The sequence below is a fragment of the Vulpes vulpes genome, chromosome 10 (genome assembly GCF_048418805.1).
Source record: "Vulpes vulpes isolate BD-2025 chromosome 10, VulVul3, whole genome shotgun sequence".
Taxonomy (NCBI): domain Eukaryota; kingdom Metazoa; phylum Chordata; class Mammalia; order Carnivora; family Canidae; genus Vulpes; species Vulpes vulpes.
Window position 1 is genome coordinate 68,245,280 of NC_132789.1, and position 12,032 is coordinate 68,257,311.

Below are 12,032 nucleotides of genomic sequence, written 5' to 3' on the forward strand. Positions count from 1 at the left end.
ATGCTGATCAAAAAAACAAAACAAAACAAAACAAGATTCTGAATTGATGACAACAGACATGCAATAAGTTAATTATGATGTTTACATACCTTGTTAATTTTACTCTAAATACCCTACTGAACCCAAAGCCACAATGATAAGAATGCTTACTATGTCAAGTTCCCTGCCACTGAAGAATTCTCACCCTAAGGATAGGGAGGCAGTCTAGGGTACTAGTTAAGAGTGGGGACACTGGGGAAGATGAAATCTTCCACAAGGCAAGCTACTGATTTTTGAGACTCAAGTTTCTTCAAATTACGATAACATCACCTTCTCCAGAGATGTAAGAATTAAATGAGAGAACACTTTAAAGTAGGTAGAGCAATGGTTGAGGATTCCTTTGCACTTGACCAATGGTTAACGCTATTATTACATGTGTTAGACAAGATATACATGAAAACTTAAGAATTATGTGCTACTCATGAATCATGTTTTATTTACTGTATCAATTTTACAGGAGTACAAGAAAAACTTAGTTTCCATAACACGAAAAAGGTAAGCCAGATGCTACTCATTAATCCAACTATATGGGTACCTACTCTAGGTGCCAGACACTACTTTAGGAGCTGGGGATATAGCAGTAAATAACGCACACAAGCTCGCACACAAGCTCCCTCTCCACGTGAAACCCATATTCAGATTGGTATGTGCAGATGGTATACGAAGAATTCAGGTCATAAACACAAATAATTTCAGATATCGTAAATGCCATAAAGAAACTAAAGGATGGTAATGTGCTATCAAGTGAAGACCAAGGACTGCGGTTTGTGTGAACACAGAACACCCTCTGAGGTGTCCCTGACATTTGAGCTAGGAGTCAAATGATAAAAGGGAACTAGCCATATAGTTGCTTTAGAGCATTCCAGGAAGAACATTCCAGGGAAAGATTAAAGAAAGAGCATTCCAGGGAAAGATTAAAATCAGTACAAAGGCTCTATGGCGCAAAAAAGTTCACATAAAAACGGGCGGGAGGAAAGAACCCCCAAAAACTCAAATTTAAGTTTAACAATGTTGAAAAAAGAACAATTAAATAGTACTGTTTAGACTTTCAGCTTTAATCTATTTGTGAGTCTCAAATCAATTCAGTGGCTCATGATCCAGAATTTTAAAAAATGTAACACAACGAAATAAAAAGGATATACATGTAGTAATGGTAAGCACTGTTTCTTAGAAGTTTACTACTTTGGTTACTTATAAATTTACATGAAGGAAAATGTTCTTTTGCATTCTTAGGTAGAAGTTCTTTCTTACTGAGGGTTGGGCTGAAAAGTCTGAAAAATTAATAGTTCTCTTAGGACAGGTAAAGCAGGGAAAAAAGATCATTCAAAGAAAAGAATGAGTAAATGAATGATACCAGATATGATTAAAGCATATTTCAGAATAGAGAGCATGAACCAAAGAAAATGATCTGAAGTATAAAGATGCTGGATAAAGATTAATCCAGGAGGGGTAAATGGGAGATGAAGAGAGAGAATACAGAGACTGGAATAAAATCAACTGGTGGTGAATTTGAAGGGATAATATAAAATAATAATAATAATAATAATAATAATAATAAATCCTGAGGCCCATCAGCAGGATTCAACCATCAATGGGTACAAAAGCAAGTTCCCCAAAAGAGATGTCAAGACAACCCGTTGAGAGCAAATATTAAAACTTCTCTCTGAAAAAAAAAAAAAATAAAAATAAAACTTCTCTCTGAATTACATTTGAGCTAAAGAAATGACCACGTATTATTGTACACAATAACCAGTTAAAGGAATTTATGGTTTACAATGTTCTAAATGGCAGAAATAATAGGACAGTTTCTCTTCCACGTTCCCCTTGCCCAAAAGATAGATTTGCTCTCTGCATTAGGTAGAGCAACTCAGGACTCAGGGACAGATGGAAGTGGAAATACTATGTTGACCACTTTCACCAACTTCAAATGCAGCTGAAGTATTATCTTCCAAATGAAGCATTTCAATGGGTTTTGATCTTATTGGTTAAAAATTTAAAAATGCAGTACTTGTAACTGTGCAAGCACAACAGATTGAGAGCAGAAGATGGAATTTACCAGTCATATGTCAAACAAAAAGGTTTGTGTAACTGGTGGATGGGAGTGAAAATAAGAATCATTAGTGGGTACACTTCTTGCCATTTGGATTTATATAATGTTTTAAAAGTTTCTTTTCAGCTGTAAGAAACATTAAAACCAAGTTCTGAAATAAAGCAAACTCAGACCTAAATCAAGGTTAAATCAAAACTATAAAATATAATAATGTGTATTCAATCATGTTATCAATGACATTTTACAGTTATTAAACATCAAAATTTTAAACCTCACTGCATCTTGTAATTATTTCAATTTATATTTTTGCATATGTTTAAAACTATGCACATTATAAAAATACTTTATACACATTATGTAGATGGCTTTAAGTATATATAATTCATGAATGCATCATTTGGAGATACATGCTCAGATTTCTTCCTGATCAGGCATATATATAATCAAAAAAGCTTAAAAAATCAATGCAACAGAGATTAGAGGGGAAGGAATGATGAGACAGTTATATCATTCTCAGCTTTAAATCTCACATGCATATTTAGATGACTATTCCAAAAGAGAACATGAAATAAATGGTGTCGTATTTCCATTTTATATAGTTCTACTTTAGATTATACAGATAAAGTTAGAATGAGTTTGAAACAGATGGTAGTAATTAATACTTATAGAAATATTTCCTATTTTTCCTACTGATGATCATTACAAATTTTCAGAGTAGCTGCAACAAAAAATAATCGCAAAGTCCAAGTTACAAAAGGATTGTAGTTCCAGTTTTATATCTATTTGTATTTTAATAATGCTTTCAGTAAAGTCCAAGCACAAATATAATAAAAAAATCTATTTCACAACAGGGTTCTCTGTAAACATAGTCACCTAAGAGAAATGTACAATCTAAATTCAGTCTATGCTCTCTACTGTAAAGCAAATATTCCTTTCTTAAAAATCATCACTGGAGCTACTTCGTGGATGGTGCATTACGTGTGTACATTAACAGTATATAAGAAGTACTTCTGAAAAAGTGTTGTCCAGGAACCCCAGGAGGATCTCTCAAGGTCAAAACTGTCTGTAATAAGACTAAGATGTAATTTGCCTTATATTTTAGGAATGTGTAGAATTTTCCAAAGCCATGGATACACAACACACTAAATGCAGAAGCAGATGAGAATCTAGTTATCTTCAATTATGCCAGACATTAAAGAGATACAAGGAAATGAGGAACACCATTACTACTGTTTTCGTTATTTCATTTAAAATTTCATTAATAATAATTATAGTAATTATAACAGCACAGCACTTAGTTATAATTTTTAACGCAATGATAAAATGCTTTTAAATTCTTTGATTTTAATTAAAAATACAGTAAATATCTACAAATATAAAGTCATTTAATCAAAAGTTCTTTTGAATTTTTAACTTTGAATGTAAAGGCGTCCTGAGACTTAAAAAAATCTGAGAATCATTGGTAGTGACTAAAGACTAGTAACTAAAGACTCCTTTACGGAGGGTTATAGTGCTTATTTTCACACCAAACAGCACTAGAAGAAATTTTGAGAATTTAAATTTCTAGGACTACAGATTTATTATTAATGGGTTTCCTTTTCAAACAAGTTACTACTTAGTGTTAAGACATAATGTGATGAAAAGATACAAGTACACTAATAGATATTTAAAAAATGCAAACACTAACATTTCATCACCCTCTAGATTTCTCTTTTTAAAGTGTCCTATGACACTGACAACTCTAGTGTATCTTTCCAGTTGGATATCTAACGCCAGTATTTTCCTTAAGCAAATTTGGGAAAGGGCTTGTCACTATATTCTACAAGTGAAAGCAGTGCTAGTTCCAAAAAGATTTGTCCTTGTAACAAAATCCACTCCCACTGAAAATAGTTTTTGTTAATCTTCTTAGGATATTGGGGGGGTAAAAAGTTAAAAAAAATTGAAAATCTTCCAACTCACTAAATTCAAGAATATCAATTCCCAATATTCTATCATGAGAGTTGGGTAAGTTGAACACTACAGAACTTAGCTGTATGTTGCTGAATATGGTATGACCTTTCTGTCATATAACAAGATACACACCTTTCGGCCTACTCATGGGTGCACACATAAACCTACCTGAGTCAACTACAGACACACAAAACAAACTTTAAAAATCTGTGAGAATACAATAAAAAATGGTATATAGCAGTAATCCCTAAGAAGTGAGACACTGGGTGAATATTATTTCCTATGAATTGTCATTTTTCCCTTCCATCTTCCTATGGCAAAAGAAGTATTTAATAAAAATAAGTACAAGGTTCAAAAATAATTTGGTTTAATGTTGTAAGAATATTGCCTAAATCTCTTATTTAGATCAGAGATTCTCAGCCATAGGCAATTTTGCCCTCTATGAGAAACACAACAATAACTGAAGACATTTTGGTTGCCTCAACTGGTAGGTGGTACAATGCACGACAACAAAGAATGTTCTGGGGCAAAATGTAAACAGTGCTACTGCTGAAATACGCCAATATATACACTGATCTCATGTAAACTGACCTACTCTGTGGCCAACTTTCTCCAACAAAAAAAATACCCAAAACCCAACTCTCACATGAGCTCCAGGCATACCTTTAATGGAATTACTTTAAATCACTGCCTAAGCCAACTTTTAGAGTTAGCAAATATTTACCAAAGTCTTCATAACTTGAAAAGGCTAAATTTTCACAAACATATTGGTTGCATCACTCTTCTGATATATAAAATATTAGTGGTTTACTCTATAGTTATTTAAATATAGTCACCAAAATCCAAGCTAGATTTCTTAGCAGTTATAGAATATATTGTCAAAGAATATTCATTTTAAATAAATTAAAAAGAGTAAGAAATTTAAAAGAGAAAAGAAGAACAAAGAAAAGTGGGAAACAAAACCATTTGTAGCTACAAGTTAAAGTAAATATACCATCAAATAATGTATTTTTCCACTGGTCAAGATGCTTTGTAGTATAAACATTTTTAGAATGGCAAGGCAATAATGCCCCAATCATGCATATAGCAACACAATTTAAGAACTTAAAAAATAATGAATTAGGGAAGAGAATAGAATTTTGCTTTCATAATGATTTCCAAGATCAAATAAAAATCAAAACTAATTATTTCAATATAGTGTTCAAAGACCTTAAAAACTGTGATGGCACAAATCACATCATCTGTATGGCTTAGCTCCTTGCCAACACATGGTATGCACATTTTGGCAGGTCTTTTAACCTCCATATTTCACTTGGAGGTGACATTATCTCATAGGATTACCATAAAATGATCTGAGATAGTATATTTAAAGAACTATTAAAAGTACTACTAGAATGGTATTTAGCATGGTCAATGAATGCTGATCTGCTATTGTCATTACATTTAAGTAAGCAAATGAACGGAATTTATTAACATCACACATAAAAATCTTTTTCCCCTGTTCCCCAATTTACTTACGTGCATTATCCCCTTCTGGAGGTTGATAAAAAGAAAGGCCCAATGATACTATGGCTGCAATTTCTAGTATAATTAAAGTGACATCTTGTAATGCTTCCCATACTAATTGAAGAAAGGTTTTTGGCTTTTTAGGAGGTATAAAATTCTTTCCAAACACTGCTTCTCTTCTCTCTATATCTGCAGGGTTTCCACTTAAACCTAGTGAAAAGAAACAAATTTCAGTGAAAAGTTTCACTATTTACAAATGAAAATACCTATTTAAGACATACTCATTATACTTTAGATTCCAATTCATAAGACCCTATCAAAAAGATTTTAATGTATTACACCAAATGTACAGAATTTGAATCACTGAAAAAACGTGTACAATACTTTAAAAAGACATTTGAGGTAGACAGCTCAAGACTAGATAAGAATTCTCACTTTTCCAAACTGCTTACTTTTTTTTGTACTACCTTATACCATCTTTTAGACTGCCAGAGACCAGAACTGGGATGACAGTTGGATGGATTTTATATTGTATTAAACACTTCTTTGACCTTTACTTAGGATGTTTTCCATCCAAAAGTGGGTAATTATGTATTTATTTGATTTACTTAACAGCATCTTGGTTATTAACTCAATGAGTGAAAATTTTAATTTTTACTCTAATTTACTAAAGAACAATGAGAAGTTAATTTATCACAAACCCTAAAAATTTCTCTACTAAAAATGGCTGTCATACTTGGACTGATAAAAGATTTACACGTCACAAAGAACCAGGAAACTTGGGCTGACTTTTCTTTTGAATTTTATTTTTGGGATTTATTTCCAGCTTAAGAAATATGTAGTGCTACTGACTGCACCCACTGTCACTACAAGGGAAAAGGTGCATTGCAGGACATGTATTTATTACCTGAAGTGTGGAATTGAAAGCTACGAGGGAAGAGGTTAAGAGCTGGCTGGATGAACATCAATTTTGCCTTTCCTTCACCCTACCTAGCAGGTCCTCCTCTAATTTAACCCTGCTGATCCAATCAAACCTAGATATATTCCAATTCGTTAACACAAAGTATGTATACAGTTACCTTTTTGTTGGGGATAGGTATGAAAAGACCGGCAGCAGAGTCTTATGACTTGTTTCCTTAGTCTGTTTAAAAATATCAAAGAAGGAGGCCAAGGTACCAGAATGATACACCTTTCAATTTATCGTCATAAATTTAAATGCATTAATTTAGTTAACTGATCTCTCTCTCTCTCTCTCTCTCTCTCTCTCTCTCTCTGCAGGGAAGGGAGAGAACAGCAAAGGAGGAAGAAAGAAAACAGTAGATAATGGAAGGCTCTTGGTTTTAAGCATTTCAGCTAGTAATCCCAATGTAGAGGCAGGCAAAGAGTACAAGAGAGAACAAAGAAAGTATACTGTTAGAATAAAAAGAAATGAATATAAACATTTTAAGGTAATTATTTACGTTGTTAAAGGTATCAAGAAGATTCCAGAGATGTCTTTAGCAACTGTAACAAGGTCAATCCATTCTGGGCATTCGAAAGCATTTTAGATTTCTGATGACAAAAGACATCATCTAAAAGTTTCCCCGGAGCTCCAGGCTTTGAGACAGAGTTCAACAGAAGAAAGGAATCAAAGGATTGTACTAATTGTGACTAGGGGAAAGACAGTATGAAAGAAGAAACTGGCAAATTATAATTTAAGATCCACACAGTTTCTTCAGACTAGAGCAATGCTCCCCAATCACACCTGGCTGCAACCAGTTAGCACTGGTCCATGGTTTAATTGAGGGATAGGACAATGTAGTAACATTTTCCACAAAACAAAATTTGTTTTAAAGTTTAAATATTGTAATGTTCTGAGATTATGTGCTTGTTGCTTTTTGAATTAAGTGTCCTTTTTTTTTCATAAAAAGATATTAAATAGTAAGTTTGTTTTGCCTTATATTTTAATGATTTTTTTAAAAGATTGTTTGTTTATTTATTTATTTATTCATTCATTCATTTATTTATGACGCAGAAAGAGGCAGACAGGCAGAAGCAGGCTCCATGCAGGGAGCCCGAAATGGGACTTGATCTCGGGTCTCCAGGATCACGCCTTGGACTGAAGACCGCGCTAAACCGCTGAGCCACCCAGGCTGCCCATATTTTAATGATCTTACTAGCGAAAATGAAAGACTGCATTCCTCTCCCGTGTCTCCAATGTTTTTCCTAAGGAATCTGTCTGAAGATACTGGTTTTATCAGTTTAACTCACACTTAATAGAGCCTATCATTAATTATCTATATCTGACACCTAGTAGTTTTAAATGTCAGCATTGGGATCCCTGGGTGGCGCAGCGGTTTGGCGCCTGCCTTTGGCCCGGGGCGCGATCCTGGAGACCCGGGATCGAATCCCACATCGGGCGCCCGGTGCATGGAGCCTGCTTCTCCCTCCGCCTGTGTCTCTGCCTCTCTCTCTCTGTGACTATCATAAATAAATTTAAAAAAAAATTAAAAAAAAAAATTAAATGTCAGCATTATAACTATAAAAATAACTGACCAAAACTTACATTGGTTAAATAGAGGGCAATATTTTATGTTAATGCGGATAAAAACAGCCAAAGATTGTTTAAAAATGTAACTGGAGGGATCCCTGGGTGGTGCAGAGGTTTGGCGCCTGCCTTTGGCCCAGGGCGCGATCCTGGAGACCCGGGATCGAATCCCATGTTGGGCTCCCGGTGCATGGCGCCTGCTTCTCCCTCTGCCTGTGTCTCTGCCTCTCTCTCTCTCTTTCTCTCTCTCTCTCTCTCTCTCTCTGTGTGACTATCATAAATAAATAAAAATTAAAAAAAAAAAAAAAGTAACTGGAGGGAATCCGGAAAATGAAAAAGCAGCTGGTCCTAAAGGTTACTGTCATTCTTCTACACCACTGACACACATATGAACACACACCTAGGACATGACATCAATAAAGTCATTTGGTTTAGGGGATCCCTGGATGGCTCAGCAGTTTAGTGCCTGCCTGAGTCCCAGGATCGAGTCCCACGTCGGGCTCCCGGCATGGAGCCTTCTCCCTCCTCCTGTGTCTGTGTCTCTCTCTCTCTCTCTCTCTCATAAATAAATAAATAAATAAATAAATAAATAAATAAATAAATCTTAAAAAAAAAGTCATCTGGTTTAGGAACCATCAGACAGATTTCAGTTCACCTACTGAAATTTTGCCTATGTGACTTAACTTCTTTCATAGTTGGGGGACAGGCATTAATATTTGTTGGTGTAACTTACAAAGTTATTTATTTATTTATTTTTAACAAAGTTATTTAGAAGGGCCTAAGAAGGCATAAAGCATCAAGTTATAAACTATAGAGTAATAGCTATTAAGCTAAATTAAGGGGATGATAAGTTACAAATTGAACACTACAGGTTTTAATTGCATTGGGGGCAGGCAATATATTTCTATTAATATAAAATAATAAACTTATATAATCTAAATATAATGAAATTAAGACTTTTACAACAATAGTCTGTTATCCAGTAGATATTTACCTAACATCTACTACTTTCAAGGGTTATTCTATGTCCTGAGGAGTCACTGTGAACAAGACAAGTCATACATTCACCAAGCTTATATCATACTGGAGGGAAACAAATAGACAACTAAAGTAACACAGAAGACTAGTATTTATTCTAAGTGTAACAGAAACCTTTCTAAAACAGAAGGGTGTGTTTTTTTTTTTTTTTTTTTTAAGATTTTATTTGTTTACTTGATGGAGAGAGAGAGAGCACAAGCAGGTGGAGCAACAAGTAGAGGGGGAGGGAGAAGCAGGCTCCCCACTAAGCAGAGAGCAGAGGGTGCAGCTTGAACCTGGAACCCTGGGATCATGACCTGAGCCAAAGGCAGACACTTAACCGACTGAGCCACCCAGGTGCCCCAAAAGGGTTTTAAAGTACTACAGTAATAACTGATCTCATTTAAATTGTGTGAAGTATGAATTGAAGAGTTCGAGAGCACAGGGAAAAGACCAGTCAGGTAGCTATGGCAGGGCAGTGAGAGATGATGGTGGCTTGTATATGAGTTTTTAACTGGATCTGCCAATTATCCTATAAAAAGATTAGACAAAACTTGCTAAACAATTCGACACGGATGAAAGAGAGGAAAGAGTGTCTAGGTTGGGGGGTGGGGGGAGCTACACATTTACATAAATGGATACTAAAGACATTTACCAAGACAGAGCAGGCTTTGGGAACTGCAGAATTAAGTGGGAAAAGAGAAGCAAGTGCTAATGGTTTTTGTTTTATAGATTTACACATGAGATGCCCAATAAATAATCAGGTAGAAATGCCTGTAGACAACTTGCTAGCCATATTTGGAACTCAGCGAGAGGTCTGAATCAGGGAATCATTAATGCATAGTTGATTCTGGAGCCATGGGCCCAATGAGAACTGCCAGAAAGCAGACAAGGGAGGAGGGGTGAGGACAGAGCCTTGGAACTCTCTCAACATTTGAAGGTCAAATAGGGGAAGAAAAGCCAAAGGCAATCCAAAGAAATGGGTGGGGGTAAGGAGGGGCTCACAAACAGGTTCATACAATATTATGGAAGCCTAGAAAAGTAGGGTTGTTTTTTTTTTTTAAAGATGACGATGATGTGGATGGCTATACAAGGAGTAGCATGAAGACAGAGCATGGATAACTGCCTTTCACTAGATGGAGGCTGATAACCTTGAAAAAGCTTAGTGTTGTGAAGAAACTGATTAGAAAGAACTGAAGATAAAATTAAGAATTAGAAAGTGAGTGGAAACTATGATTATGGAACATCCAGGAGTATGATGCAGGAGAGAAAAAATAAAGCAGTAAAAGTGAATTAAAGTAGGTAAATAAAACCCATTAAAAAAACCCATTAGGTTTTTTTCCAAATGAGTGATAAGATATTAAGGCAAGTAATTTGCCAGTGGAAATAATTAAATAGAGAAGATAACACAAGACGCACAGACTAACACCAGAGCAAAGCCTTTGAAGAAGGGAAACAGAATCCAAGGTGTGTTAGCCTGCTCTAAGTTCTAGAAGAGGCTTCTGCCATTAGGAAACAGAAAACAACAGTCCTTGGGGAAGGGGGGGTGGCTAAGTGGGTGAAACTGGTAATGACACTACATGGTCCTAGTTTTAAAAATAAAGTGGATATAACATGAAATCATTAAGTATAGCTTATGAATAAAGGTAACGACAAATCTTCCATCCGGTCCCATTGGCTCAGCTGATTGTAGTGTAGTGGTAAGGAGGTGAAAGGGATGTGTGGCATTCATTTCCTTAGGCCCAGTTAGCTTCACAAACAGGAAGTATATTTTTAAAAACCATCAAGTAGCTGTAAGAATGAATAAAGAAAACCTGATTTAAAACAGAGTTGGGGGGCATCTGGGTGGCTCAATGGTTGAGTGTCTGCCTTTGGCTCAGGTCATGATCCCAGGGTCCTGGGATTGAACCCTGCATCAGGCTCCCTGCAGGGAGCCTGCTTTTCCCTCTGCCTATGTCTCTGCCTCTCCCTGTGTCTCTCATGAATAAATAAAATCTTAAAAAAAAAAAAAAATCAATGTTAATAAATAAAAAGGAGTTGGGGAGCCATAAAGGGAGAATTCTCATACATGTAGCACTCATGTCAACTTAAAGGACCAGAAGGAAGGAGGAAGATTTCTACATGCCTCAGTAAAAACAAACTGCCCACCATTCCTAGCCAATGAGAAAATGCCACAACCCCGAGCTCTTGCTCTTCTCCAATGAAGTTATGTTCAAAGTAACTCTACCCATCTCCTCTAGAACCTAATAAAAGCTGGCCTCCCCTCTGTCTCTTCAGACTTGCCTCTGGTTCACCATAGTCTGCTTCTCCTGAATTGCAATGCCACTATTACTCTTAAATAAACTCATCTTTGTTTAATTAAATTACCATTTGTTTCATTTAAGGTTGACATTACCTGGTGTCAGAAGTGGGATGAGAAGGCGCTGAACCTCTATTGAACTAATGACACTCAGAACTGTTTTGTTGGTCCCACTTGAGTCCCTTGAGCTCTTCATTTCTGTGAGTTGTCTCCATCCTTTCAGTTCAGTGAGTCTCCTATTTGGATTCAAGCTCCCTCCTTTTGGTTCAGCTCTCCAATTTTATCTGGGGTCTACTTTTGTGAAGGCATTACCCTTCTTGGTGAGTATTCTTTTGTTTTCTGTACTTCTATTTTGAATAATGGGATCGATCTTCAAGTTCAAAAAGTTAGGCAAGCCACCTTCTGACATACCTGCCTATTTTATGTCTAAAAAATATGGTTCCAGAAGTTGTGAATATCTGTAAAAGTGGTAAAATCTTACTAAAGACAACCTAGAACCACAATGGCTATTATGAGAAATGTTCCAATTCAGTAAGATCATTTAAGTAGTGAACTTGAAAGCAAGGACTATCAAATAAAAAATAACGGGATACTTTTATTTTTATTGGCGTGTAGAAGCCTCCAAACTTCAAAATTCCAAAATA

The 12,032-nt window shown here is 35.6% G+C and overlaps 1 protein-coding gene across 12 annotated transcripts in view; it reads right to left on the reverse strand.

Moving 5' to 3' along the window:
• Positions 1-12,032, reverse strand: part of ATP2B1 (ATPase plasma membrane Ca2+ transporting 1) — a 129,855-nt gene that overhangs the window by 45,557 nt on the left and 72,266 nt on the right. For all 12 annotated transcript variants that reach the window (XM_072724558.1, XM_072724554.1, XM_072724561.1 and 9 more), the window contains exon 3: positions 5,558-5,755. In XM_072724558.1, the coding sequence (XP_072580659.1) occupies positions 5,558-5,755 (198 nt within the window). The remainder of the gene's footprint in view (positions 1-5,557; positions 5,756-12,032) is intronic.